The sequence below is a fragment of the Balaenoptera acutorostrata genome, chromosome 12 (genome assembly GCF_949987535.1).
Source record: "Balaenoptera acutorostrata chromosome 12, mBalAcu1.1, whole genome shotgun sequence".
NCBI classification, from domain to species: domain Eukaryota; kingdom Metazoa; phylum Chordata; class Mammalia; order Artiodactyla; family Balaenopteridae; genus Balaenoptera; species Balaenoptera acutorostrata.
The window spans coordinates 72979266-73006892 of NC_080075.1; the positions used below are offsets into that span (position 1 = coordinate 72979266).

General features: G+C 54.9%; 3 protein-coding genes across 11 annotated transcripts in view; 1 reads left to right on the forward strand and 2 right to left on the reverse strand.

The window, feature by feature from the left end:
* Positions 1–7344, forward strand: part of CGREF1 (cell growth regulator with EF-hand domain 1) — a 15732-nt gene extending 8388 nt beyond the window's left edge. For 3 of the 4 annotated variants that reach the window (XM_007191307.2, XM_057558246.1, XM_057558245.1), the window contains exons 2-6: positions 4483–4576; positions 5655–5720; positions 5808–5878; positions 6019–6143; positions 6341–7344. In XM_007191307.2, coding sequence (XP_007191369.2) covers positions 4483–4576; positions 5655–5720; positions 5808–5878; positions 6019–6143; positions 6341–6787 — 803 coding nt within the window. In that variant the 3' untranslated portion in view covers positions 6788–7344. The remainder of the gene's footprint in view (positions 1–4482; positions 4577–5654; positions 5721–5807; positions 5879–6018; positions 6144–6340) is intronic. The other variant, XM_057558247.1, reaches the window with a different exon arrangement.
* KHK (ketohexokinase) overlaps positions 1–19322 on the reverse strand; it is a 22419-nt gene extending 3097 nt beyond the window's left edge. Inside the window, exons 1-8 of one of the 6 annotated variants that reach the window (XM_007191311.2) lie at positions 18695–19322; positions 15235–15351; positions 12733–12867; positions 10807–10879; positions 9930–10076; positions 8797–8885; positions 8502–8565; positions 8133–8415 (exon numbers count right to left, since the gene is read on the reverse strand). In XM_007191311.2, the coding sequence (XP_007191373.2) occupies positions 8392–8415; positions 8502–8565; positions 8797–8885; positions 9930–10076; positions 10807–10879; positions 12733–12867; positions 15235–15351; positions 18695–18786 (741 nt within the window). In that variant the 5' untranslated portion in view covers positions 18787–19322 and the 3' untranslated portion in view covers positions 8133–8391. Of the gene's footprint in view, positions 1–8132; positions 8416–8501; positions 8660–8796; positions 8886–9929; positions 10077–10806; positions 10880–12732; positions 12868–13055; positions 13191–15234; positions 15352–18694 lie in introns of those variants that run through there. The other 5 variants (XM_007191308.2, XM_007191309.2, XM_057558244.1 and 2 more) reach the window with 5 other exon arrangements.
* Positions 19323–19705: 383 nt separating this feature from the next.
* Positions 19706–27531, reverse strand: EMILIN1 (elastin microfibril interfacer 1). The gene is made up of 8 exons (XM_007191306.2): positions 26893–27531; positions 25820–25945; positions 25136–25356; positions 22063–23991; positions 21577–21693; positions 21175–21192; positions 20878–21015; positions 19706–20440 (listed from the first exon to the last, which is right to left on the reverse strand). Exons 1-8 carry the CDS (start codon positions 27060–27062, stop codon positions 20103–20105), a joined length of 3057 nt encoding a protein of 1018 aa, XP_007191368.2. The 5' UTR covers positions 27063–27531; the 3' UTR covers positions 19706–20102.
* Between the last annotated feature and the right edge of the window lie 96 nt (positions 27532–27627).

Below are 27627 nucleotides of genomic sequence, written 5' to 3' on the forward strand. Positions count from 1 at the left end.
TGCATGCGGAATCTAGTTCCCCAACCAGGGATCGAACCCAGGCCCCCTGCATTGGGAGCTCAGAGTCTTACCCATTGGACCACCAGGGAAGTCCCATGAAATATTTATCATTTTTAATGGCTCTGTCACATAATATGATTTGCTTAACCATTACCTAAATGTTACAGTTGTTTACAGTTCTTTGACTAATATTAATAGCACAGCTATAAATATCTTTATAATTTCTTTTCCGTTTGTGTTTTTCCTTACGTAATCCCCAGGATGATATTGTTGGGTAGGGGTTTTATGGCAGTTAATACACATTTGCAGATTACTCTCCAGAAATAGTTCACATCTATAGTCCCTCAAACAATATAGGTTAATACTCACTGATTCAATTTCTTCAGTGGTTATAGGACTATTAAAATTTACTATTTATTTTGATGTCAGTTTTACTGTTAAGTTTTTCTGGGAAAATGGCTATATCTGCTAAGTTTGCAAATTTCTTCTATTCCTGTAGTTATGTCCCCTTTTAATTCCTAATATTGTTTATTTGTGCCTTTTCTCTTTGTTCTTAATGAAAATTGTCAGGGGTTTTGTAGTTCATTAGTTCTTTTAAAGAAACACTGTTGTTTGACTTTATTGCTGCTCTCTATTATATTTTAAATTTCTTCTATCTTTTATTATTCATTTCTTTTAGTTTCTTTAAGTTTATTCTCCTTTACTAGCTTCTTGAGTTGGAAGCTTAACTCATTAACTCTTGGCCTTTCTTCTAATATAAGTTTTTAAGTCAACCCAATTCCCCTATACATATATATGTATATATATATGTATGTGTGTATATATATATATATATGTGTATATATATATTCCCCCCACTCCCGTACCACACACCTTGTGGGATCTTTTTTTAAAAAAAAATTTTATCTTTTCTCTCTTTTTTAAAAACAATTTTATTTATTTATTTATTATTTATTTTTGACTGCATTGGGTTTTCGTTGTTGCGTGTGGGCTTTCTCTAGTTGTGGCGAGTGGGGCGCTACTCTTTGTTGTGGTGTGAGGGCTTCTCATTGAGGTGGCTTCTGTTGCGGAGCACGGGCTCTAGGCGCGTGGGCTTCAGTAGTTGCAGCACACGGGCTCAGTAGTTGTGGCACGTGGGCTCACTAGTTGCAGTGTTTGGGCTCAGTAGTTGTGGCTCGCAGGCTCTAGAGCTCAGGCTTAGTAGTTGTGGTGCACGGGCTTAGTTGCTTAGCAGCGTGTGGGATCTTCCCGGACCAGGGCTCTCACCCGTGTCCCCTGCATTGGCAGGTGGATTCTTAACCACTGCGCCACCAGGAAAGTCCCAGCTTGTGGGATCTTAGTTCCCTGACCAGGGATTGAACCTGGGCCCTTGGCAGTGAAAGCGCCGAGTCCTAACAACTTGACCACCAGGGAATTCCCCAATCCACTTCCCCTTTAATACTGCTTTAGCTGCATACCTTGTTTTGATTTATGTTTTCCCAGTATTATACAATCCTCAGTATTCAACAATTTCCATTATGATATCCTTCTTTGACCCATATGTAAGTGTACCTTTTAAATTTTTTATATAAATGAGATTTTTACATCATTTTTGTTATTGATTCCTAATACAATTGCATTTAGTCATGTAACAGTATGAGACTGATTCTTTAATATTTGCTGAGCCATATTCTTTGGCCTACTGCTTGTCAGTTTTTATAAATATCCCACATGTGTTGAGAAGAAAATGTATTTGCTAAGTGACTGGAGTTGGATTCTCTGTTCATTAGCTCAGGCTTAGAAAATATTTTATTCAATCGTCTACATTCTTACTAATTTTTAGTCTGCTTAATCTTTCAAATACTGTATGAGGTATGTTAAATTCTCCCACCATAATGGCAGATTCGATTTTCCTGATTGTGTTTATGCCAGTTTTTTTAAAGAATTTATTTGTTTTAGAATAGTTTTAGGTTCACAGCAAAATTGAGAGGTTTCCCATATACCTCCTGCCCCACACATGCACAGCCTCATCCATTATCAACGTGCCCCACCAGAGGGGTACACGATGAACTGATGAACCTATACTGACACATCGTAATCATCCAAAGTCCATAGTTTACCTTAGGGTTCACTCTTGGTGTTGTTTGGGTTTGAACAAATCTATAATGACACGTATCTATCATTATAATATCATATAGAGTATTTTCACTGCCCTGAAAATCCTCTGTGCTTCACTTATTCATCCCTTTCACGCCCAGTGCCTGGCAACCACTGATCTTTTTACTGTCTCCATAGTTTTGCTTTTTGCAGAATGTCATACAATTGGAACCATACAGTGTGTAGCCTTTCCAGATTGGCTTCTTTTACTTAGTACTATGCATTTAAGATTCTTCTGTGTATTTTCATGGCTGAATAGTTCATTCCTTTTTAGCACTGAATTATATTCTTTGTCTGGATGTACCACAATTTCTTTATCCATACACCTATCGAAGGGTATCTTGGTTGCTTCCAAATTTTGGCAATTATGAATAAAGCTGCTATAAACATCTGCGTGCAGGTTTTTGTGTGGACATGAGTTTTCTGCTCCTTTGGGTAAATACCAAGGAGTTTAATTGGTAGACTGTATGGTAAGAACATGTTTAGTCTGGAATGAAATCACCTAAGTGTCTTCCAAAGTGACTGTACCATTTTGCACTCCCACCATCAATGAATGAGAGTTCTTGCTGCTCAACATCCTTGTCAGCATTTGGTACTGTCAATGTTCTGGATTTTTGGTCATTCTAACAGGTGATAGTGTTATGCCAGTTTTCGTTTTAGGTGTTTTGAGGCTATGTTATTAGGTACATACAGGTTCAGAATCATTATATCTTCCTAGGGGATTAAACTTTTGTGCATTTTGTCATGATACTTCTTTATCTATAATAATGCTTTTCACCTTAAATTCTATTTATTCTAATGTCAATAAAACTATGCCAGCTTTCTTTCCTCTAGTATTGCTTTATATATCCTTCTTCCACTGATTTGTTTTCTGTGACTTTACTTTTTAGGTTAATCTCTTGAAAACTGCATGTAACTTGTATGTTGTTTTATGTACCTTTTGATAATCTCTATTTCTTAACTGATGAGTTTATACAATTTATGTTTATTATGATTACTGATATACTTGGATCTATTTTTACCATCTTGTTTTATGCTATTTGTCTTCCTTTTTAATTATTTAATTTTTAGTTTCTTCTTTTTCCCCTATTATCTCCTCCATGATGCTTTTTTTTTTGGTTGCGGTAGGTCTTAGTCTACAAACTACGTAGACTCACTATATCTGTTGGGGCCAACGTATGTCTAGAAAAACAGAGACAGTTTCTATGACTCTCGGGAGCTTCACCTTCTTGTGGACTTCCATGTTGTGCTGCTTCTTCCTCAAGGCAGCTCTATTTGCACAGCTACACATGTATCTACCTGTTGGCCAGTTGCTCACTGCCTCTAGGAAGAGCTCTTAGGAAGCTGATGTCCTCCCTTGCACTGGTTCGGAACCTTGTCAGGGTCATGGAACTCTTTGAGAGTCTGCTGAAAGCTATGCACCTTTCTCCAGGAAAATTCAGTGCCAGCCAAAGTGTAGGGTACCATTTCAGAGAGTTCCTGATCCTCTGCTCTAGACCATCAAGCACCTGATGATTTGTCTTCCTAAAGATGAGTTTGAGGTCTCAGGCCTCAGCTCTGGAGGGCTTCTGCTTCCTGAGAAACTCACATGATATGTACACAATCCTGGGACTAATTGGAAAGCTTCATGCTCTGAACATTGATAGATACTCTATTTGACTATTTTCATTTAATCAAGTGATGTGCTGCCAATGGGCCTACACAATGTAGGTCTAAAGGAAAGTTTTTGTTTTTTTCCTTTCTATTGGGATCTGGTTTTCCTGTGTTTAATAAATAGCAATTCTTGGGACCACTGTTGGATTGACCCTGATTTGTTGTGTTTTCAAGCCCTACCTGAGTGTAGACCTATTTCAAGGAGTCTAGTCTCTTTTGATTTGTTCTTCAGTGAGTTTTTAATAGATACAAACCAACAATCTGTTTCCCTCCCTGTTTAAGCCTTGGTCTTTTTGTGACTCTGTGCACTTCTAATTTGGCCTTTTTCTTATCATCTCTGAACTAGTTTCCACTCGTAAAATGAGTGGACTGAACTACATCATATGTGCTTAAACTGCACTTCTGCGAGCACCTGGGGGACTGGCAGGGCAAGAGGAGTGGGGTGCTCCTGCCCGCAGCGCAGCTTCCCCCAGCACAGGTCTGCGTTATGAGCTTTACATGCTGGATCCGGAATAAGATTTATTTTGAGCCAAGTTCCTGATGTCCGTGTGTGGCTCCTCCCTGCACAGGAGTCCTGTCACCTGGGTGGCAGGTAGAGGCAGGGCGAGAGGCGTTCCTGTCTAACCCACCGATCCCCCCCTCTGTGGCAGACACCGCTTCCCTCTGATTCCCTAACCCTGTTCCTACTTCCAGCTACAGGAAGGATGTTACCTGTGACGATGAGAATGCTAGTGCTGCTGCTGCTGCTGCCCCTGAGTCAGACTGCTCCCAAGGACGGCACCACAAGGTAACGGGATTCAGAGGGCAGGGCCGTGGGCTGGGAGCAGGGGGGGTCTCTGGAGAATTGGAGGTATGCTGTGGGCCCCTCTGGGAGGCGGGAGACTGGGTGTACGCTCCCTGAGTTCTGTATCCTCCCCACCACCTCAGCTTCTGCCTTGTGCCTGTTAGAGTGCCCTCTGCAAAGTGGGCATCGACACGTTTGCTGGACTCACTTGGAAACCGGGAGCTCATTTCCAATGAGATGTGAGACTATGAGCTTGGGAAGGGGCTGCAGTCCTCTTATCAAGACCTTATAGGGGAAGCTCCAAAGAAATAGAGATCATTAGCATATCACTTCTATTTTATTTGAATATCTTTCTTGAGGTTTTGTGTATTAATACTATGCAGTGGGTATGCTGGGTGGGGTCGGGGGATGGATACAGCCACAGCAGCAAGGGCTGGCAGCAGTGACAAAAGTTGCTGTAACAGCTCCTGCCAGCTCTCTGGCATCACACATCTGGATTGACTTGGGCAAACAGGGATCCCTGTCCGGAACTGCGAGCAAATCTTGAGCTTTAAAGACTGACAAAAAGCCCCTGAGCAGATCGAAACTACAAAACCAACATATATGCCCTCAACTTGGGGTAAAAAAGAGTCCACTCTGTGTCATGGAGCAAATCGGGTCTGTATAAAACTGGGCAGTGCCACCGGGCTCAGCCAGAGACCTGTCCCTCGGCTCCCAGCATCACAGAGGAAGGGTTGCCATGATGCATGTTGTCCTGCCGCCCACTATGCTGGTTTCTTAGGTCTCCAACTTGTGTCTGCTAGGTGCGGCTTCCTCTGGCCTCCACCAAACCAGATGTTTTATTGGGATTTTCACTTACCATCTAAGCTAGGAATCTGCAAAGGCAGAGTCCGGGGAGTAAGGTTCTGCTTCTGAGGAAGCCAGAATGGCCTCCTCCCCACAAGGTTTTTGGGGACCTGGAGAAGCAGCTCCCTTTGGGTCTGGGGGGAGAACTCTACCAGGAGCTTGGGGATGGAAGGCTGTGAGGCTGGGCCCTCAGAGGAGGCTCTTTGCAAGGCCAGTGCTTCCCTCCCTACTCCAGGCTGGACCCTGAAGTGCAGCATCGACCTCTACCCAACCCCTTCCAGCCAGGCCAGGAGCAACTTCAGTGAGTAGGCTGGGGTGGGGCGCCTGAGGGCCAGGCCTGGGGCTGCAGACTGGCCTCTCATGGACTGATTTTCCGCTTTTCTGCCAGACTTCTGCAGAGCTACCTAAAGGGACTAGAGAGGATGGAAGAGGAGCCAGAGCACATGAGCCGGGAGCAGGGTGAGGGGCTGGGCTGATGGGGCCAGTGGACGGGGGTGCTCAGGGCAGCCAGAGCTGGGACTGACCTGGGGCCATCCCGCGACTCCCGCCTGACCCACCTGTCGTCTGATGCCTCTTCTGACCCAGCCTCTCTTCCTTAGTCCTCCTCTACCTCTTTGCTCTCCACGACTATGACCAGAGTGGACAGCTGGATGGCCTGGAGCTGTTGTCCATGTTGACAGCAACTCTGGCCCCTGGAGCTTCTGACTCTCCCACCACCAACCCGGTAAGCCCTGCTGGATGGGGGCCCTTCTCCCAGAAGAAGACCCAGCTCCCTGGGGCTCTGGTTTTTTTCCATCATGACTCTTTTGGTGAATCCCCTGTGAAAGGAGGGCTCAAAGCCTGCATGGCAGGGATGCAGGGGGGTGTTGGGAGGGTCAGGGCTCCTGGGAGCATCTCCAGTCACTATAGACCCTTCCACAGGTGATCCTGGTAGTGGATGAGGTGCTGGAGACCCAGGACCTGAATGGGGATGGGCTCATGACCCCTGCGGAGCTCGTCAACTTCCCCGGAGAGGACCCGAGGCACACAGATCTCAAAGAGCCCCCAGAGCCACAGGATGTTGGGAGGCAGCCTCTGTTGGCTAAAAGCCCATCAAGACAAGAAGCACATGAAGCCCCAGGTCCCAGAGAAGAAGCTGGGGGACAGGTGGAGGCCAGAAGGGAGTCCTTGGAACCTGTACAGGAGGCTGGGGGACAGGCAGAGGCTGCAAGAGAAGCCCCAGGCCCTGGAGGGGAGGTTGGGGAACAGGTAGAAGCCAGGGACACTGGAGAGAGAGCAGAAGAGCTTCCAAGGGAAACACTGGAGTCTAAGAAAACCCCAAATGAGCTTGAGGTTCATGCTATTCAGCTGGAGAATGATGAGATATAAACCTTGAGGATACAGGTTTGCACCCCTAGAAGTCTCAGTGCCAGAACATAAGCCCCGAAGGGTAGGGTGTGTATGTTAGGACAACGACCACCTCTGTGCCCCCTTCCTGGCCCCAGTAGGTGGCAGGTCTTTCTGTGCAGCTCAGGGAGACCCTAAGTTGAAGGGCAGCTTTAGGGCCCAGACAACCAATAAAGAACCAAATGAACCCATCCCTCTGGGCCATCGATCCACTGGTCCAGCCTGCCCTGACCTCAGGCTGCAGGGGTTCGGGACTGGGCAGTCCTCTTGGGAGGGCAGGAATTCAGTTTACCCAGTGTTCTCAGATGGTGCTGAGACACAGCAGAGTACAGCACTAGGCCACAGCCAGCTGCAGACAACCGGGGGAAGGGAGCTCAGCCTTTCCCTGGGGCCTAACCACTAGAATGCCCTCCTGCAGTTCAGGGTAGATCTTCTCCATCATCCTGTATCTGCTCCCCACCCCTGAAAATATTAATAATTACCATTTATTGAGAACCTAGTACACACTGGGCATCATGCTGGGCATTTTACATATTGTGATTTTATCCTCACGATAATTCTATGACCAGGCAGGCACCATTTGACAGATGAGGAAATTGGGGAAGATGGAGTTCAGTAATATACTCATGGTCCCATAGCTAATTAAGTGGCAGATTTGAATTCAGGCCTGTCTGAGCCTAAAGCCCATACCTTTTATCACATTCTATGGCCTCACCTCCCTGCCCCAACTCCCATATGGAAATTCGCCAATTCCCATATGCCCTCAGACCAGGTCTCCCCCAGGGAAAGCAATGCTTTGTATTCCAGGTCACATTTGTGGCTGAGGCACCACCTCAACTACAAGGCAGCTTTGAGCGTGGGGCGGTCAGGCTCGGGGGCAGTCACTGGGGAGATAATTTTGGACTGCAGAGGCTCCGCCAAACCAGAGTAGGCTCCGTGCCCGCTGGCCTGTCAGGTTGGCTCAGCCACGTGGACACTCTTGTGGCCACTGGAGTCTTGTGACAGAGCTGGGGCCCAGAGGAGCTTTTCTCATGGCTTGTGGTTATTTGGAAGGTTCCCTGGGGTGCAAGGGGCTAAGTCTCCTCCCCCACCAGGAAGGCTGGAAGTCTGGCCCTCTACCCTGAGCTGGGCCCCCAGCAAGGGCACAGCTGGTGGCAAGCCTGGGGCACTTCCTGCTGCTCTGGTCTGGGTGGCCCTTCCTCTGCGCCTGGGCAGGAGGTGAATTTGGGGAATAGAGAAAAAAAGGGCGAAGGACTGCAGGATCAAAGCCTCCAGAATCCCCAGCCAGAGCAGCTCAGACATCAAAGACAGACTGCCAGAAGGAAGCTGGCTCTGGGGAAGATTTATTTGCTCTGCAGCTCTGCCATGTGAGATGCCAGGTCACAGGTGGAGCCCTCCCACGGCCTGCATCCGCCCAGGGGGCAAGGCAGCCTGATGCCAGCTGGCCAGAGAAGAGAGGGCAACGGCAGCCAGTGATGCTGGCCTGGGGTGGGGTGTGAGCCGGTGCTTCCTGCCACAGGGCCCTCACACGATGCCATCGAAGCCCTGCAGACCACACTTCTTGCCCGCCACCTGGCAGCCAAAGCTCAGTGCCTCCTGCATGCTCTTCCCTGGAGGGAGGGATGAACAGCCAGATCAGCCTGGTCTTCCGGGCAGGGGCAGGCCCCAGCCCCGGGCCTCCTGCTGGGGTACTCACCCTGGGACAGGCTGAAGATGACGGACGCGTTGAAGGTGTCTCCGGCCCCCAGAGTGTCCACCACCTGGGGCGGTGGGAAAGCGTCGGAGTGGAGCAGCCGTCCATCAGGGCCCAGGGCATCGGCACCCTCCTCAGCCCAGGCACAGACCAGCGTAGCCCTGTGACACCCTCCACTCAGCTGGGTGTTAGCCCAGCCCTGGCCCCCAGCCTCATTATCCCTCCCCGGGGCAGACCCTAGGGGCCAGGCTCCCTCACTCCCCGTACCCGGGCCGCTGCCTGGCTTCCGCTAGCTCACCCCTTCCTCACGCGACCGTACAGGCCCCTCAGGGCCTCCTCCGCTGACTGGAACCCAAAGTGCTTGGCCACATCTTTGCTGACAAACACCTGTGGGCAGTGGGAGAGAGGCTGCCAGTCACCTGGGCTCTGCCCCAGCTGCCCCTCACGACCAGCAACCTGCTCCTGCACCGTGGCCACCGACACCCCCAAGTAGCACCTCGCTGTCCCTCAGGAACAGGTTTTCATACTTGCTCAGGATATGCTAGGAAACAGCCATGTAAATTGTGACACAAAAGCCCCGGCCTATTCTAAGATCAACGAATTTCCTCACAATTGAAAACCCAGAGTGAGTCTTGAGGTCATCTTGGGGCGCAATCTACAACTGGCAGGTAAAACCACGGCTTTCAGGAGGGTTTTTGTTCTGTTTGGCTTTCCGCATACAGCTATGCCCTCTAGGTCTGATTTCTTCATCTTTAAAACAAAGGAATAGGGGTTCTAGAGCTTCCTTAACACCAGCTACATATTAGAATCACCAGGGTGTTTTGTTAAAAAATACTTCAGCCCAGGCTTCACCTCTACCAACCAAATTTAAAAAAAAAAATAAAAAAATGAGGGTGGAGCTCAGGCATCCACATCATTTAACGTGCAGCCAAGGTTGAGGCCCAACGAGCTTCCACTGTGATGCCAGGATTATCATCCCGATTCCATTTACATTCCAAACTTACCACGGGCAAGTCCCCTTCCCATCCTCCCTCACTCCCTAGTGGCTCCCACCCCAGAACTGGAGGGCACCTCGGAGAGCTGCCCCAGCCTGTCATCTGACAGAGGAAAAGACAGGAGGCCCAGGGAGGAGAGGCTTCCACGCAGGCTGGCCCTGAGGCTGGCTGTCTTGGCCTTGACCAAGCCCTCTGGCTGCCTTCACACCTATGCGCCCACTGGGGTGGAGAAATTCTACTCCTTGGCCACTATTGAGGCCTGCACCAGAGCCCTAAGCTAGCGGTCTGCCGCTTTGCTTTGCCCCCACCTGCCAACATCACCAAGCCGCAAACTGCCATCCTAAGTGTGACAGGCAGGACAAGGGGACACTCGGACTCCCTTTAAGGACCAAATGAAGCTGGATGTGGCAAGTGGGGGGCCGTGGGGGATGCTTACCACGTCTCCGTAGCCTAACAGCTGGTACAGCTCCTCTCGCGGCTTCTCCACCTCCACAGACACCTGGATCTTCTGCTCCGGAGGCTGCCTGGCGTTGTGCTGTTCTATCCGCTGCAGCATCTTCACCTGCTCCAATGCATTCCGGCCCTGGGGCAGAGCAGGGCAGGGCAGGCAACTCAGGACCAGCTGGGCGCTGGTCTCATTCTGCCTCATTCATCCTTCCCTGCTGGAACCATGGGTGAGGGGGGAGAGGGGCCAGGAAGGCTGGGCCGGAGCCCCATCCTAAGCCTCAAAATTCTAGTGCTATTCTGGACCTTGGAGACCTTATTGACCAGCCCTCCCACTTCAGATGAGAAGACGAAAGAATAAAAGAGAGACTTTCTTAAGGACCTACAATAAATTAAATGACAGGGCTAGGATTAGAACTCAGGACTTCTCAAGGTTTCCTCCCACCTAGACTCCAAAACTTCTCTTGGAATGAAGATTCTAGTTCCCTTTATTTGGGAGCTGGGTCAGGCCCTCTCATTCCTGCCTCCCCAGAGCTAACGGGTCAGGCCTCCCACAGCCAGGCTCCTGCCAGAGGCCAACTCCAGAGGAGGTGGGGCAGCCTGTAACACAGAAAGCACCAGACTTTGCCTAGAGCCAGCATCCTGCTTCTGGCACCTACATCCTGCTGTGTGACCTTGAGTAAATCACCCAGTCTTTCTGGGCCTTAGTTTCCACCTGAAAACATAAAGGAGGATGGAGAGGGGGTGAGGGGGGTTGGATTCATTGATCTCTAAGGTACTTCATGGTTCAAAGAAACCAAGAAGGAGGCAGAACATGTGGAGGGGCTGGCAGGTTGAGGCCCTCAAAACACAGGTAGGGCAGGGCTTGCCTCAATGTGGATCCACTTGAACCGGGTCAGGTCAACCTTCTCAAAGTCTTTAGCAGACACATCTGGTAGGTTCCTGAGTCGCAGGACAGAAAGGACAGAGAAGGGTCATGGTGAGGTCAGCCAGGGCCAGGATCTCTAACTGGCTGCTAGGGCCCCTATGCCTGGCGCTGCCTGCAGCATGGCAGGAAGCTGAATCTATAGCACATGCTTCTGAGGCTTAGCTCCAGGACAGACCCTGTCTCAGGCTAAACTCGAGACCACTCCTTACCCTACTCAGCTCCATCCAGACAGGGGGCTGGAGGCAGTTTCCTAGGGTGCCCCTTCCTGTGTTTGAGGCTGTGATATTATCTAAGGGCAAACTCAACCACCACATATGTCAAGCAAGGGACCAGTTCTGCGTGCCTTGGAGACCATATCTCCCCAAATGCTTTCAGCGCACCAGGGACTACAATTCCCAGAATTCCTCTTGCCAGCAGCACACACAGCTACCACCATGCAGTGCCCCGGGAAACTACAAAGGCCACGCCGTTCTGCCTGGAGCTCGGGTCTGGGCCCTCTCACTTCAGGCACCCCAGTGGTGACAGCAGCGCTGTCCTGAGTTTGGCAGCTCCATGTTATGACCCTGAGATCAAGGTTGGTGCTTGAGGATGAGTTTATTTTTGGCTGACTTAGGTGTGGAGACCTGGGAAGGGTCCGCCTTGACCTTCCTTGGCCAGAGACCTACACACAGCCAGTGTCCTCCCCTCCATGTTCTGTGCCAAATCCTCCTCCGATTTAACTAGCTGGGTGACTGTGGCCTTTCTGAGGTGCTTCCCCTTTGGTAAAGGGGACCGAACCCCTAGCCTCGCAGGCCTGCTGCAGCTGGAGATAATGTGTGTGGATATGCCTGGACCGAGGCCAGTGGGCAATAAACATTTCTCCTTGGAGCTCCTCTCCCTCCCTTCCCATGAATACCCATGTTGTGTCCCTGATCAAAGTTGCTACAGACTGTTGCTTAATGGGCAGATGACTAGGGTTGCCCAATGGGAAGATCGTGTCTAGCATGTATGCCTACCCACTCATTCACTGGGACACAAAGAGCCCAGGGCCACTGGTTATAAATCTTGTTCTAGGATGACTGCCCCTCCCGCAGGTCCAGTGGTCATGCTGGGCAGCAGGGACAGTCAGAACCCCAGGGCAGTTGGGCTTGGGCCATCTCTGCCCTAACAGAGTACTTGGCACACATTAGGTTCTCAGTAAACTAAACCTCTGAGATTTTTCAGGAGGGAATCTGGAAGAGATGAGAAGGGGTCTCTCCCTGGAAGCTTGGGACCCTAAAGGGATTCCCCTGCCCTGCCCCAGGTTAGCAACACATCAGATGGCCCTGTTCTGCTGAGCCAGTGTTCCCCTTCCCTCCTTCAGCAATGGCTGTGAGTGGTGTGTGGCATTTGGTCTGGCTTCATCATGCTGGGACCTTTGGGGTTGCTCATCTCTTTCGAACACCCAAACCTCAGCTCCTGGTGCCATGCTGCAGGCTGGCAACTCTGGGGCTGACCCTGGAAACCCCAGTGGGCCCCCTTCAGGGCTCAGGATGGTTTGAATCACATCTCCCATCCCTCTGTCCTCAGAACAATTTCCCCGTACTCACACCCAGGCTGCTGATTGGCTGATTATGGAGGAATCACATCATAAATTACAGTTTGCACAGGCCTGCCCGCCCATCCTTGGTGTTGACCAAGGCCAAGTCGCCAGGCAGAGCAAAGCCCATCCCTTCCCACCCCACTTCTCCCCTAATTGAGAACAATTCCGAAATCACTGAACCGTTTGGCATAGGGACAATTTCTGGTACAAAGAGAGAGGCCACAGAGGGCGGGCAAGTGGGCTGCCCACGTGGCAAGTGAGCAGGCTAATTGGTGGGCTGTGGCAGGGCAGGCCAGGGGGCCTTACGTGTCGTAGAGCACAATGGTACGGGAGCCATTGGAGCTGTTGACGATGCAGCAAGAGCACGGGGCTTCCCCGCTACTCTGCCAGGCCACCTGAGACACGTCCACGCCCCGCTGCCTGAAGTCAGCCACCAGGAAGCTTGGGGTGGAGCCCGAGCCAAGGGAAGGGCAAGGAGACACAGATTAGAGGCTACCAGGGGCCTGGGCCTCCCGCGGGGTGGGGAGCGGTGCCGGAGCACGCGGGCCTTGGAGAGAAGGGTCCTGCTCTGGGAGCTGAGTGATGGCAATGGCGGCGGCAGCTGGCAAGGCGCAGACAGATGTACAAACCTGTAGGCATGTAGGATGGTGCGGCTACCACTGGCCTTGCTGCTGATGACTGTGGAAATGGGGACGGAGCCCGTGGTCTGAAAAACCGTGTAGCGTAGGTCCACGGAATAGCGGCGAAGGTCGTCCAGGACAAAACTGCCAGGGCGGAGTAACCCGGGGAGGCGCAGTTCGACGGGGGTTTGGGGACTGGAGGGTAGGTGGCAGGGCCACCGGGGACCCTGGGGTGCAAGCAGAGGGGCTGGGATGGGATGGGGAGTCACTGTCACAGGCTGTGTGGAGGCAGGAGAGGCAGGAGAGCATGGCTGGAGCTTAGTGAGAAAAACCCTAAGGGACATTCTTTTAGGTCCTGACTGAAGCAAACTCCAACCCTGACCCTGTCCTTCAGTCTGACTCAAGCTGGAAAGGATTTGCTCGCGTTCATAAAGCTAGATGGGGTAGACTTGGGACCTAGAACATGCACCCTGTTTGAACCAAGCAGGTGAGGGCACTGTGGCCCGCATCATGCAAGGCCCAGGCAGTATTAATAATTACCAAGGTGACACTTTGTCCCCCAGGTGCCCTCTGCTTGCTCATCCCCATGGTACTCCTCTCTCTGAAGTCCTTCCAGTCCTAACATGATTCCTCTCCTTCTACACCTGCCTCCACGATGCCCAGCCAGGAAGTGGTGCTGCCTCGGTGGGCCTGCTCACTGCCCTCTCCTTCCACAGTGGCAAGCCCTCTCAGTGCCTGAGGCCCCTCAGTATAGACTGGGTCCAGGACTCTTGCTCAGAATCCCCTCCACTCAGAGTGAGCCGGGGGGTGGCCCCTCAGGAAGACTGTACCAGCAGAACAAGGAGGGCATCCCACCCGTCCCAGCTCTTTGGAAATGCAGTGTCCTGTCACCAGGAGTTGGCAACTACGCCCAGCAGCCCAGCCACCATCCTGGCCTTTCTCACTATGGCCGAACCCCACTTTCGGCAACACCAAGGCTGGACAATACAGATTTGTATAGAGGTACCACGTCGGGGCATCATTCCTTGTCTTACGTCTCAAGGATCCTTTAAATAGTAGCTTTCTCACAGCATGGAGAATATGATTTGGTTTTTGCCAAATAACTTTTTGCACCCACAGTGCCAGGCACATGGTAGGTGCTCATTCAGTGTTTGTTGAACACGTGGGGAGAATTTGGAATGGCCCAGCTATCAGCATGATTGCCACACAAAGGTGGGTCCACCATCCCAAAGCAAGAGGCACGGTCTTGCTCTAGCTGGGAGGGAAGGCAGCTGCTGAAGAGGGCTGACAAGTGAGCAGCTGTTGGCTCCGGGTCCCTCTGTCTCCCATCACAGGGCAGGCTCTCACCCCATTATTTGCCTCGTGCCAGTTCATAAGGAAGGGAATCTGGCTGCGGCTTGGGGCTGGGCTCTGGCAGCAGCCCCTCTCAAACCAGGGTTCAAAGGGCTGTGCTTTACAGGCCAGCAACCTGGCAGCCTGCCCCTGTGCCCATAGTGGGCAAAGTGGGCCTCACCGCCCTGATAAGCGCTTGCTGAGTTGGCAGTGCCAGGGGTCAAAGGGCTCTTGGGTCCCTGCAGCAGCCAACATAGAGGAAGTGTGTGGGCCACTACGGGCTGCAGCCTCCTAGCCGATGAGCTGGGAGGCATGGGTCTGGGCCCAGCTTTAGCACGTGGCATCCGGGTGTCCTTGGGCAGGGAGCTCTCGCTGCTTCAGTGAACAACGGGGACACAATCACTGGCCCTGCTCCCTCAGCTGGGAAAGAAACTGCAGGCCTGGACCCTGGGACCATGGATGCAGGACATCCCCGAGAGAGGGCAGGTACAGCATGTCCCTAACTGCCTTCTGCCACAAGCACAGGCAGGATTAGGGACTTGAGAAGGGCAAAGTCACATCCACCGCAGAGAGTCTGTTGGAAACAAGGAAGGAGAAGGTGGGAAGCCGAAGCAGGCTCCAGGGACTGGCCAAGGAAACGGGCTGTGAAAATGAAACCTTTAACAGGAGCAGCATTAACAACTGAGCAGCAGATAAGCCATACCAGGGAGGGTCTGGGATGCTGGTACTCCACTCCCCACGCCCCACCCATTTCTGGTGGCCGCAAACCGTTTCTCAGAGACCGCCCACCCAGGGCCAAGGCTTCCTTCTTCTCCCCCCACCCTGTGGGCCACCCTCCCCTGCTCCCTCCACTTACTCAGCAACGTGGCCCGGGGCCAGCGAGCCCATGAAGGCACAGGGGGCTCCAAGCAGGGAGAGGACAGTGCAGGAGTTGGATGCGTTGCCTCCACGCTGCCATCTCTGGGACAAGCACCTGCAAAACACAAGGAGGGTCCCTGCAGATCCAGCAGGCTGGGGCTGGGATAAGCAGGGCTGAGCTCTGAGTAGGGTCCACAGGATGTAAAAGCCAGGCGATTCCCCTCAGAAAGCATCCAGGCCAGCCTTAGGCTCAGCAAAGGGAAGAGGCTCAGCTATTCCCCAGCCCAGGCTAAATTCAAGTTCACAGTGATTAATTTCTATCTTGCACCTATTCTTAGGACATCAGGAAAGCACTCACTCGGGCCCATCACAATCTGAGGGTCTCACTGACTCTGGGTTACTTCCTCCTTTGTTACAGTGTCCCCCCACAAGCCTCCTCCTTGAGAGCTGCCTCTTCCCAAAAGTGGCAAACCTCCTGCTGCTCCTGTCTTAGGAGAGACCACTTCAGTAATAACTCAGATTAAAATAATTAAGACAGGAAGCAAACCCGGACATTGTGATCATTTAAGAAGGTTGTGTGTGGTAACTTTTATGATGACAAAAGTTAAAAAGATTACTGAGTGAAGACCAGTTTTTCTCCATCTTTGTTTGTTTCTCCTTTTTTTTTTCAGCTTTATTGAGATGTAATTGACATATAACATTCTGAAAGCCGAAGGTGTACAACGTGATGATTCTGATATACACAAAATATATATTTTGTGAAGTGATTACTACAATAAGGTTAGTTAACACATCCATCACAGTGCATAGTTACCTTTTTTTTTTCCTTTTTTTTTTCCTCCATCTTTACTGAAAATCTAATAAAAGGAAACTAAATCAAGATACATCTGAAGGGCTTCATTGTCATCATCAACAACAAAAATGATAACTCATGCATACATAGTCAAAGCACTTCAATGGTTTCTCATTTGTGCTCCAATAATACTGTGAGGTAACAGTACAGGCTGTTATTTCTATTCTTCCAGTTCCAAAAAGGATAATAATAACTGTGGCAGCTTACGATAAGGGGAACAAGTACCGAAGAACTACTAATTAAGAGAAATAAATGAAGTAGCATTTTTAGGCTAGGGTATATTTGTACACAAAGCTTAACCTTGAAGTTCCCTTCAGCCTTGGGAAAAGGGGACCATGATCTCATTAGAAAGAAGGATACTAATCTGCAAAGGGTCAAACATTTCTCAAGCTATGAGCTTTAGAGAAATTTTCATGCAGAGAAGAGAGGAGAAGCCTGGAGGGACTGGACTTGCTCAAGGTCACAACAACAATTAATGACAAAGGTGATACCAGAACCCGGGTTTCCTGACCCCAAACCACTGCAAGTGCTCTCTATTTCTGAATGGAAAGTAATTGGGTCCCAGCTTGATGAGGCTTCAGAGAAAGGGTATACAGTTTTACTCTGTGGAAACCCTTCAAAGTTATATTGACGCCCAACTTTCTGTGCAGAAATGCTCTGCTGAGCATGAAGATGCTTTCCAGAAGGTCCTTCTCAGCCAGGACTCTGGGAGGGAGGGCCATTCCTCAGGGGTCTGGCCGAGTTCCAGGGGGCAGCTCCTGAGAGTCCTCGGCTGCCTATGGAGAGAGCCTGGGAAAGGTGGGGCTCAGATGCTGGGAAGGACTGTGTCCCACTCAGGTTTGCCCATCGGGGAGGCACAACAGAGTCCAGGAGCTGGGCTGGGTGGGATGGGAGCACAGGAGAGAGGCCCTGTGGACAAGCAAACTGCTCCACAGAGGAGCAGAGCCATGGGTCTGGGGGAGGGGGGAGATACTCCCTGAAGCGCAGGGAGCACGGAGGGTCTCTTCAGAGAGGCACCTCGCTTAGTGCCCACCTTCGGAACCAGCTCCCGTCAGGGTGGAACTAGCAGGCTCTTCTCCTAGCCTCCCAACATGAGTAAGCTCAAAGGCACTGGGACTCAGCTCTAGCAGAACAAGTCGTCTGGGTCCTCTGGAGGTCCTCCACAGTTCTTGGAGAAACTGTAGCCCCAGAATCTGCACTGTTCTCCGGAAAGTAAACTTGACTCCTCACTGGGCACCAAGTCCCGGGGCTGGCTTGACCTTGGTAGGTGGGCTAGGTCCACACAGCAGCATACCCTTGTGCCTGCCCCCCACTGTCCCTGCACCTTTTGCCAGGGGCTGTCACCTCTGGCAAACAAAGCAGCCCAAAGCAAAGGGTCAACTCCATGAGGCGGGCAGCAGCAAAGGAACAGGGAGCACCAGAGAGGGAGGAGGGCTGGGGCACTAGCATCAGGATGCTTGAGTTGTGACTACCGCTCTGCCACTCATCAACCACGTGGCCCCTTACAGAAAGTGTCTAATTTCTCCAAATCCTTAGCTTCCTCATCTCTAAAGAGAGGATGTGACTGATCCTTACACGCTTCCCATGGGCTGCTGTGAGGAAACTATGTAACAATGCCTGTGACAGTGCTGTGTGGACCCAGGGCTCTCCCCTCAGTGAGCGTCCTGGCTGTGGTTGCTGTAGTGTCTTTCCCGAGTTCAATCTTGAACTCGCCTTTTATCCAGTTCTTGGCTGAGACAAGTGAGGGCCAAGAAGCAGTTCTTGTCCGTATTCTGAGCACCAGACTGCACCAAGAGACAGCCACGGATTCCACCACACAGAAGTGTCTTGGGATTACAGTGTAAGGGTGATCAAGAGTAAATACGGGAACCAACAAATGACTTTTCAACTTCTACCAGACAACCAAGAAGGGTCTCTTCCACTATGTTGTTCACTGAGTATTGTAAAAAGGACTTCTGGTAAACTTCTGGAATTCGGCACCAGGGAAAAGTCTGTGTGGCTCATGAACCAGCTCTACCCATAACTCACAGCATCTCCAAATTTGCCTGCCGTGCCAGCAAGCCCTGAGCTACAGTGAAGCTCAAACACCATGGTTTTGAAAGTTCTTGAACAGTCTAACTGCACATACTTCTTATTGTAAGCTACCTCAAAAAATTTTTTTAAAAGACACATATGAGATATATATGTGGTAAATAAATTAGAAGTAAATGCTGGTGATAGGCAAGTGCACAGTTCTCGTTAAAAAGAAAAAAACTGGTTCTGCCCCTTCCTAGCTGTGTGCCCGTGGATAAATAACTGCGTCTCTCAGGGTCTTTACTTGCTTAGCCTACTCGGTAAAATGGGGATAATGATGTCTGACACGGTCCCAGGGTTGAAATGGGAACTGGAGAACACAATGCTATCCAAAGCCTGGATCTTACTACTAAAGGCCTCAATTCTTTCCCCAGGTCCCGGGCAGAGGGCAGGGGGCACCAGCTCCCAAGGCGACCTCAAGGCCTCGCTGCGGGGGCCCCCTCCCGCTCATTAGCCGTGTAGTCTTGGCCGCCTGGCACAACGCGGGGCTGCAGCGGCCCCTAGGGTCTCCGAGGGGCCCGGGCGCCCCTACCTGCTGTCCGTGTCCTCCTCCGGGTATTTGTCCATCACACTGATGATGTCCAGCGCCACTAGTCCCACGCACAGAATCTGTTTCTCTTCCATAATGCTGCTCCCGGAGCTTTCTGCCCGCTCGGCTGACGGGGTTCCTCCCGGGCTCTGCCTCTTATCCCGGAGTATCGTGTCCCAGCTCCCAGAGTCTGCCCTGGCTCCTCCTCCGCGTCCCGAGCTCCTCCTCCAAGGAGCCTCCTGCAGCGGCGAGGGGTGCAGTGGGGTGCAGGGGACGCAGCCGGGCTCTTGCTCCCCACGCGCATCGACCCCAGCGGGCCTGGGAATGCAGACCCCGCGGTTTTGGTCCCCGGCCTTCCCTTAGCAGGTTGCGTGGCCCAGGAGATGGCTACGCCTTCAAATTCTCGCCCTCAGTTTCCTCACTTGTCAGACGGACTCCGAGCTAATACAAATCTCTCTAAAGCGCAGCTAGGCAACCTCATGAATGCCAAGAGAAAGCGCAGCTGAAAGGCATCCCTTGTCCCGCCTTCTCCTGCACCCGCGGATCCCTCTCCAGACCCTAGGCCCGCGGGGTTGAATCTGGCCTCGCAGCTGCGGCCCGGTCCCCGGCATCCAGAGCCGCGGCTCGCGCCGTCCCTACTGCCCCGCCCCGCCCCGCCCCACCCCGCCCCCGAGGCCCAGCCAATCCCAGCTCGAGGCGTCGCCTCCGCCGCTGAGCAGCTGGGGCACTCAAGATGAACGGCGGACGTCACGTGACGGGAGACACCGCCCAGCGGCGCCGCGGTCTCGGCTCCCAGCGCCCTCTGGCGGACGCCGGCGGAAAAGGCGCGACCAGTAACGGGGCCCGGCTAGGGGCCCCGGGCGCACTTCTCGCCCGCGCGTCCAGTGCAAGTGCAGGCAGAGCTACCCCGCCAGAGCGGAGGGCGCGAGCGGGGTCCGGAACCCGGGGCTCCCTCACCCCGTCTACCCCTGAACACATAGTAGAGCAGACAGCTTGTTTAGTTTAGTTTTTTTTTTTTTTTTAGAAAAACCAAGTGTCTTTATTCCTGAATAGTTTAGTATGGCGGTGGGGGCCGGAGCCCCCTCGAGAGAGTCCCGGAGCCCAGGGATTCGGCCTAGAGGCCAGTTGGGGGAGCAAAGTGTGCGAGGATTAGCCCCTCCGCAGTCCGAGTCTTGCAGGGACGGCGATCAGGCCAAAAGTCTGGACGAGGGGACCCCAGAGTCCCAGACCCGGTGCACTCCGACCGTGGGAAGGACGCTGCTCTGGGCGCCTGCGCTGCTGCGGCGGGTACAGAGACGGCGACTTGCCCCGAGTCGGGGCCCCGTCCCAGGCGAGACGCCCCGGAGCCCACCCCCCAGCTGGCTGTTTGGACGGCGTAGACACTTCAGGCCACTGGGGCCCGGCTCCCTGTCTACGCCTGTTCTAGCTCCAGGTCCCCGTAGAGCAGGGCTCCGCTGAAGATGGTGAGCGGTTCCTCCGAGTGCGCCAGCTGCCCCATGACCAGGTCGATGCAGACCGTGTCCCCGGCCTGCAGCGGCAGGATGAGGCTGAAGACGCCTAGGGCGCCCGGGCTGGGCTGGCTCTCGGCCACCGGCTTATTCTCCAGGCCCTCAGGCTCGTAGCCACCGGAGTCTATGCGGGCCACGCCCAGGTTGGAGCGGGACAGCACGGCCTCCACTTTCTCGTGCCGGTGCCCAGTCAGCACCGCGCTCAGCAAGTAGCGTCCGGCTAGTGGCGCCGTGAACACGCCTGGGGACAACAGTGGCAATCAGGAGGGAGACAGGTGGCAGGGGCCGGGAAGGTGTCCGGGAGCCCTTGCAGAACTCCTGGACTACGTGCGGAGGGACCCTCTGGGTCTTTTCACCTCTCTTCTACTAGAATGTGAGCTCCACGGACGGCAGGGAAACCAGTGTTTCGTTCATTTCCGCATCCCCAGCACTTAAAACAGTGCCTGGGCAAGAACAGGCTCCCCCATAAAGAGCTGTGGAATGATAGGCTTTTCCCCTCCCCACCTCACCCCTCAGTCCAAGCTGTGGTGAGAACGAATAAATGAAGGAGAGAATAGGGGTCTCCCCAAACCAGAGAATGAAAAGACTCAGCTTGTCTGAAACTGCAAGAATGGGGACATATCACTGCACAGCCTCCCCCGTTCCCCCCAGTGCCCGGCTGCCCACGCCCAGGCTTACCAGTCTCTGGATCATAGTAGCCCCCATCGTTGAGCAGGACCCTGTCAAAGGGCACTGTGCCTGGTTCAGACCGGGGCAAACTCAGGGCAGCTGAAAAGGCCACCCGGGGCACAGAGGCTGCTGGTGCCCCCTCTGCTCCTGGGTGGGGTGGGGAGGGTGTCAGAGTGGACGCTCAGTGCAGGGCTGCCCGGCCCCCTTCCCCTCCTGGCTCTCTACCCCCAGGGCTGCCTGAGGCCTTCCGTCCTCCAAACCCTAGTTCAGTTCCCCGCCCTCCAGCACTGAATGAGAGGAACTTACCCTGTTCACCTTGGGGACCTGTGGGAAGAAAAAAGGGAGCAGTGAGAAGTAGGGCAGCTCTCGCTAAGTCACTCAGCAAACATCTGCTTTCCCACTGTGCCAGGTGCTATGCAGACTCCAAAACAGAACTGGGCGTATCAAGAAAAGGAGGAAGAGATAGGGCCCATTCTGTTCAACCTTATAGGCTCAGCCATCGTCTTCAACACAGCAGTGAGGCCACCACAGCCAACTGGCCAACACAGTGACTATCCTAGCTCCTAGTCACTGTCAGCCATGTGGGAGCCCCAGTTCCTTGCCCCTTTCCCCCCTTCTCTGTCCGGTTCAGAGTGGAATGTCAAGCCCGGGGCAGCGGGGTTGGGGTTGGAGTAGCCCTGGCTGCAGCAAGGATCTCAGCCCACATACCTGGTGGTCCAATGGGCCCCTTTTGTCCATCCTTGCCTGGAGGTCCCGGAGGTCCGGCAGGGCCTGGGGGTCCCTGTACCCCAGGAGGCCCTGGTGGCCCAGCCTCACCTGCAGGACCTACAGTGACAAAACTAAGTTGAAGCAGAGCCATAAAAAGGAGTTTCCAAAGGACAAGGAAGGTGGTGGATCCAGGGGCAGGGTGATGGGGCCCCTCGCTGCCCATGCTGGGTACCTAGCCGGCAGAGCAGCACCCCTCCTCCACCCACAGGCCTGTCTGAGCCGTCAGGGGAGGGCGGGGAGCTGGGACCTTGGATCATCTCTTGTGGACAAACCAAGCCCTGGGACAGAGGTGGGTCTGCAATTCATGCTGGGCAGGGCAAGGAGAAAGTGGACGAGGTTAAGGCTGGGCTGTCGCAGGGTCAGGGGAGGAGAAAGAAAGGACTTGAAAGGAGTCCCCCCACCCCGTGCCTCCTCTTGCCCCCTCACCAGTGAGGTCCTTCAGACTGAGTTGGTGAAGCCGGTCCTCCAGGAGCAGCAGGGAGCTGTTAAGGGCGCCGAGCCGCCTGCCCAGGCCGGCCTGCCCCCCTAGCAGCTTCTCCAGCAGGGCTGCCTGTGTCTGGCTGGTGCTGTTGGTTTCCCGTAGCCCGGCCCAGAGCCCAGCCACGTGTCTGGAGAGGCCTTCGCGCAGGCCCTGCAGTCCCCCGGCCACCGTGTCCAACCGCTCACAGACTCCCTCCAGGCGGCCCAATCGCCCCTCTAGGCTGGGGCACTGGCCGGCCTGTGCCTGTCCCTCTTCCAGGCCTCGGAAGCGCTCCTCACTCTCTGTAGCATGCTCTGTGGCCTCCTGCTGCAGCCTGTTAATCTCAGAGATGATACGGTCCTTGGTGGCTCCCAGGTCAGCCAGATCAGCACCCTGGCCCTCCACTGTGGTCTGGAGCTCATGCAGTGAGTCATTGAGGGAGCTGAAGGTGAGAATAACCTCGGAGAGCTCTCCCTGCAGGGCCTGGAGGGCTGAGCCTGAGCTGCCCCCGAACACACTGAAGCCATCCAGAGGCCCACGGCTCGGTCCCCCAACACCCGGGCCGGCCCCGGGGCCCCGCGGGGGTAACAGGGGGCAGGAGCAGCGCTCCACACCGTCCCGAAGACGGCCCAGCTCCTCCTGGACACCACCGCAGGTGCCACAGCCCTCATCCCCACGGGCCTGCAGCAGCCCCTCCAGTTGGCCCAGCCGTGCAGCTGTGAGATTCAGCTGCAGTGTGAACTCTGCAGCCGTCTCATCCAGCGCATCGACACGACCCTGGAGCTGGCCCACGACCCCTTGCAGTCCTTCCAGCGCGGCCTGCTGGGTCTCGCCAGCTGCTCCCAGCTTGTGCAGGCCTGAGCCCACCAGCTGCAGCTGCCCCTCGCTGTCCAGCACCCTGCGCTCCAAGGCACTGAGGATCTCGCTGACCTGGGAGCCCTGCTCTCCCGGGGCCCCAGAGCAGAGCTGCCCACATGCCTGCACAGCCCCTGCCACCTGCTCTTCCAGCAGAGCCAGCCGCCCCCCCAGCTCCCCGCTCACATTGGCCAGCAGCCCCTCCAGCTTCTCTTGTTGGCCCCTGGCAGCAGGCAGCCAGTGGCCCAGCCCCCCGGGATGCCCCCGCCAGCCCTCCTCCTGCTCCTCCAAGGGGCCCAGGGTGGAGTTGAATCGGTCCTCCAGGCGAGAGAGGCGGGACACTAAGCTGGTATAGCCTGGGGGGTGGCCCCCTTGCCCAGCTGCTACTCCCAGGTTGGCGCCCCGCCGCCCGCTCAGGACTGTCACCGAGCCAGCCACTACATCCAGCCTCCGCTCCAGTTCGGCCAGTCGCCGGCCCAGTTCTGGAGGGCAGCATTCCTGAGGGGGCCAGCGGCCCAGGGCCTGCCCAGCGAGCTGCCGCTGCCGCTCCTCCACGGAGGCCAGTAGCTTCTCCAGCGCGCGCAGCCGCTCCCTGTCCTCCTGCTGCTGCCGGCGGAAGCCATCCAGCCCCGCCAGGCACACGGAGCAGGACTCCTGCAGCCGCTGCTCCAGCTCCCGCAGCAGCTCCTCGCTGTGGCCGGGAGGGGCCGGGCTTGGGCCCAGAGCCCTGCTGCCACCACTGCCGCCACCACCGCTGTGATGGGTGTTGAGATGGCCCAGCTCCTCGTCGTGGGTGGAGACGCGGTTGTCCAGGAGCTGCAGCTGCTGCTGGATCTCGTTGAGGGTTTCGTGCACACCGGGGCGGGCAGCTGCATCTGCGGGCTGCTGCCTCCCATTAAAGGCTGTCTCCACAGCTCTCTGGACGTCTTCCGTCAGGCGCCCACTCAGTCCCTGCAGGACACCCCGGAGGCCCTGCAGCTCCTTTGTCAGGCTCTGCACCTGCTCCTCCAGCTGCTGCACCTTCTGTGACTCCCCAGGTCCTGGCAGAGAGGGGAAGGCATGAGGTCGAGGGGCTAGGCCTCAGAGCTCAGTGCCTACCTCCTAGGTCCTGCTCTCCCCAGCTCCAACAAGAGGGCAGAGGTCCCAGCTGATTCGGCCATTCCTTAGCTGCGTGACTTGGGCAAGAAAAGATGGTAGGAAACTCCATTCACTGAATGCCTTTAAGCCACATGTGTACCATGGCTCCTTCCCCCATCCAACAACTCCACTGTGAAAATACCATTAGTTCTTCCCATTTCACAGACTGGGAAACAGAGGACCAGAGAGGTTAGTTAATTAACTGGGCCATGGATTACAAGTTTAATAAGTGGCAGAGCCAAGTTTCAAACCCAGGTCATCCATCAGACCACCAAGGCCAGGTCCTTTCCACCTTCCAGAATGCCTCTTAACTTTATGGAAACTGTTTCCACATCTGAAAAAAGGGGATGATACTATGTCACCCCCTCAGGGTGAGTGAAATGCGAACGTAGGGTAGGAACCTCTCCACAGCACTACAGGGACAAACAGGGCTCCGAGGCAAGCTGCGGGGGATCTGGCTGGATGGTGGGAGAGTCAGCCAGAAGTTCCTGTTTCCATAATTACAGCACAGCTATCTCCCTGGCAGGCAAACACAGCACATCTGCAGTGCCGGGCAACGGGGACTGCTGCATTCTGGGACCTGCAGTCTCCAGAGGCCACCGAGGGCCCTGGGACCTGTAGTTGGCTGCAGTGCATGCTAGGACTTGTAGTCTCATCTGTCTATCCCCTTGGACCAAGCTTCTCCAAGGAATTCCCCCTTCCTCCGCAGCTGTTCCCAACTAGGAAGTATCTTGGCCACACGTGGGCGTGAACGAGCACATTCTCTTTTTCTGTCTTCCTTTTCTCTGGGTCTCCACTCAATCTCTCTTCTCTGTGTCACACACACACACACACACACACACACACACACACACACACACGGACACGGACATATTCTCTCTCTCTCTCTCTCTCTCTCTCTCTCTCGCTCTCACGTGTGGGAAGGGATCTCATTAACTCCCTTCTGTCCCCTCTTCTGACCTGGAGCAGGGATTCCCCGCAGCAGCCTGGCCCACGCCTCCCCCAGCACCGTCTCGCCCTCCTCTCCCCAGCAGCTCCCGTACTCACCTTCCCCGCCCAGTCCACTCAGGTGGCTGCCCGCACTGGAGCCCGAGAGGTTGGGGCGGGCGGGCCGGGGCCGGGGGCGCGGCGTGGCGGGTGCAGGGCCCAGCGCCGGGGCAGGGCCCTCGGCACAGTCATCGCCCCCGTACCCCTGGCAGCACCTCCACTCCATATCCGTTACTGTTTTGTAGGCCACACGGTAGCGAGGGCGGAGGAAGCTGCGGTACCTGGGAGAGGCAGAGGGAGGCCTCTTGACTCCTCCCTGTCCTGTAGTGATCCTGGCCCCTGTCCTCAGAGATGGGCGGCCGCTGGTGGACTAGGCCTGTCCCTCAGGCTGGGTCCCACTTACTGACCAGCATGTGACCTTGCTCAGTTGACAGTTTTCAGCTTGTTGGCCAAGGGCCAAATCCCTATTCTTCCTCCCCTTGTCCTGTGCTGGAACTTTGAACTCCTCTCCTTGACTGTGACCCAGCCCGGAAAAGGCATTCCAGGGGCTGGCAGGGTGGTCCAGGTAAGTTTGCTCTCAGTATTCCACCAGCCAAATTGCTGCCTCAGCATCTCCTCAGCTGGCTCTGACCGAAGCCCCCGGTCCTGCCCCTTGCTACCTGCTTGGTACAAATGCCCCCAGTTGGCCGCCCTAGCCCAGCCCCAACCAAGTGCACATCCCCTGGTGGGGGGGGAGGTGCTCACATGATGCTGTGGGAACACTGGGGCTGGCCCCAGCCACAGGGCTGGTAGTCAGGCTTGATGAAGGTCTCCACTCCATCCTCAAGGACACAGCTCACTGTCCGGGTCACCACATAGGCACACCAGTTCCTGCAGATACAACCCCACGTGGGCCCAAGAGCCAGAGACACATGCCCCCAAGGAAGGCCCAGGGGCCACCAGAGGGGCTGAGGGAGGGTCAAAAGATGAAGGGCCCCTGGGGACTGGTGGGAGCCAGGGCTCTGGCAGGGGCAGCTCCCCCCACCCCCACCCCGCCTTCCTGTGCAGCAGGAGTCAATAAAGACTTTTCAAGATGGGGACAGGAGGTGTAGATGCAAAACCACAACCATGAGATGTTGATCCTTGCGGCTGGGGGCACCTGGGGAGCCTCTGAATCCACGCATTCATTCGTGTCCCTTCTGTCTCAACCCCCAGCTTGGCGTGGCCTGTGTGAACCGACTGGCCGGGTCCCCTGGAGATCCCCTGGATGCTGGCTTCCACCCACCACTCAGGGGAGACGACGGGGCAGGCAGGGGTCCAGCTCAGGGTTAAGGAGAGAATAAGCCATTGATGAGCCCTGCCCGCCTTGGGGCTCGAAGTTCTACACTCTTGGCCCCATTCACGCCAGCCTCTGGTCCATGTCGGCTGGAGAGCCACAATGAGCAGAGGAGTGGCGTCAGAAGCGTGGACTACTGGATGGGGCTGAGGGAGCCCTAGAAAGGAATGAAAGGTCTGCCGAGAATCCCAGGCTGGTATGCAGCTGGCGGCTGGCAGGAAGGCCTGGCTGGTGCCGCTCAGGGTAGTTTCCCTGGGCACCTAACGTGGAAACGGATCTCCCTGAGGTTGGGGGGGACCTATCTATTCAGGGGGCCCTGGAAGTGCCCTGAAGGAAGGCGGGCATGTAAAGAGCCACCTGATGGATGGGTTTCCTCTTCCCCCTTCCCTGCCCTAGGCGGGGACAGCCCAGAAGAGCGGACCCAAGGCAGGGGCCAGGATACGCACCTTGTCACCCACCCTCCCACCTACCTCCAGCCTCGGGCTGGGACCCAGACTCTTACCTGTGGCGGCTGGCAGGCCGGGGGGCACTCTGGGCCTGGGGTCCCCCAGGGCTGAGGGCCCCGCCACTCCCAGTGTAGAGGCTGTAACCGCGGGGAGGGTAGCTAGCTGCCCCCACGGCTGCGGTCAGCAGGCAGCAGAGGTAGCAGCTCCAGAGGGCTCCGGGGGCCATGGCGGGGCGCTCCGTGGTGGCCCTCAGAGGCACATCCTGGCCTGGCCACTGGCGCCTCCGCCTGGAGCGGGGGATGCCGCTGCTCCGAGGGACAGCAGGGCCTGTCCCCAGCTTCCTGCCGGCAGCCCCCAGCCACACGCCTCCTCCTTGGCCGCCCGGCCTGACCGCTCTCCCCCTCCTCTTTCCTCCTCAGGCTCCTATCTGTCTCTCCCTCTGTTCCTTCCGCTCTCCTCTTCTCCACTTCTGAGGGGGGTTTGTTCTCTGTGCCCCCCCGGCCTCCTGTGCCTGGTCCCTGGCCCTCTCAGATGCTGCTTCCTGGGCCTCCACCCCCTCGCCCCAGCTGGCCCTCCTCTGGTCTCCCTATCGCTTTTCCCCAATGACTGGATCCTGAGGGTGACAGGGCTTTGCCCCTGTGGCTGCTCAGAGGCGCAAGAGTGGCTTCGGGGCGGGCCCTGGCCTCCCGCCTCTCTCTCTCCCTCACTCCCCTCCCTTCCCCCCTGTCTGGCTGGCGGTCCAGCCTCCCCCTTCCTCCCCCCACCTCTCCAACCATCGTGCGCCACATCTG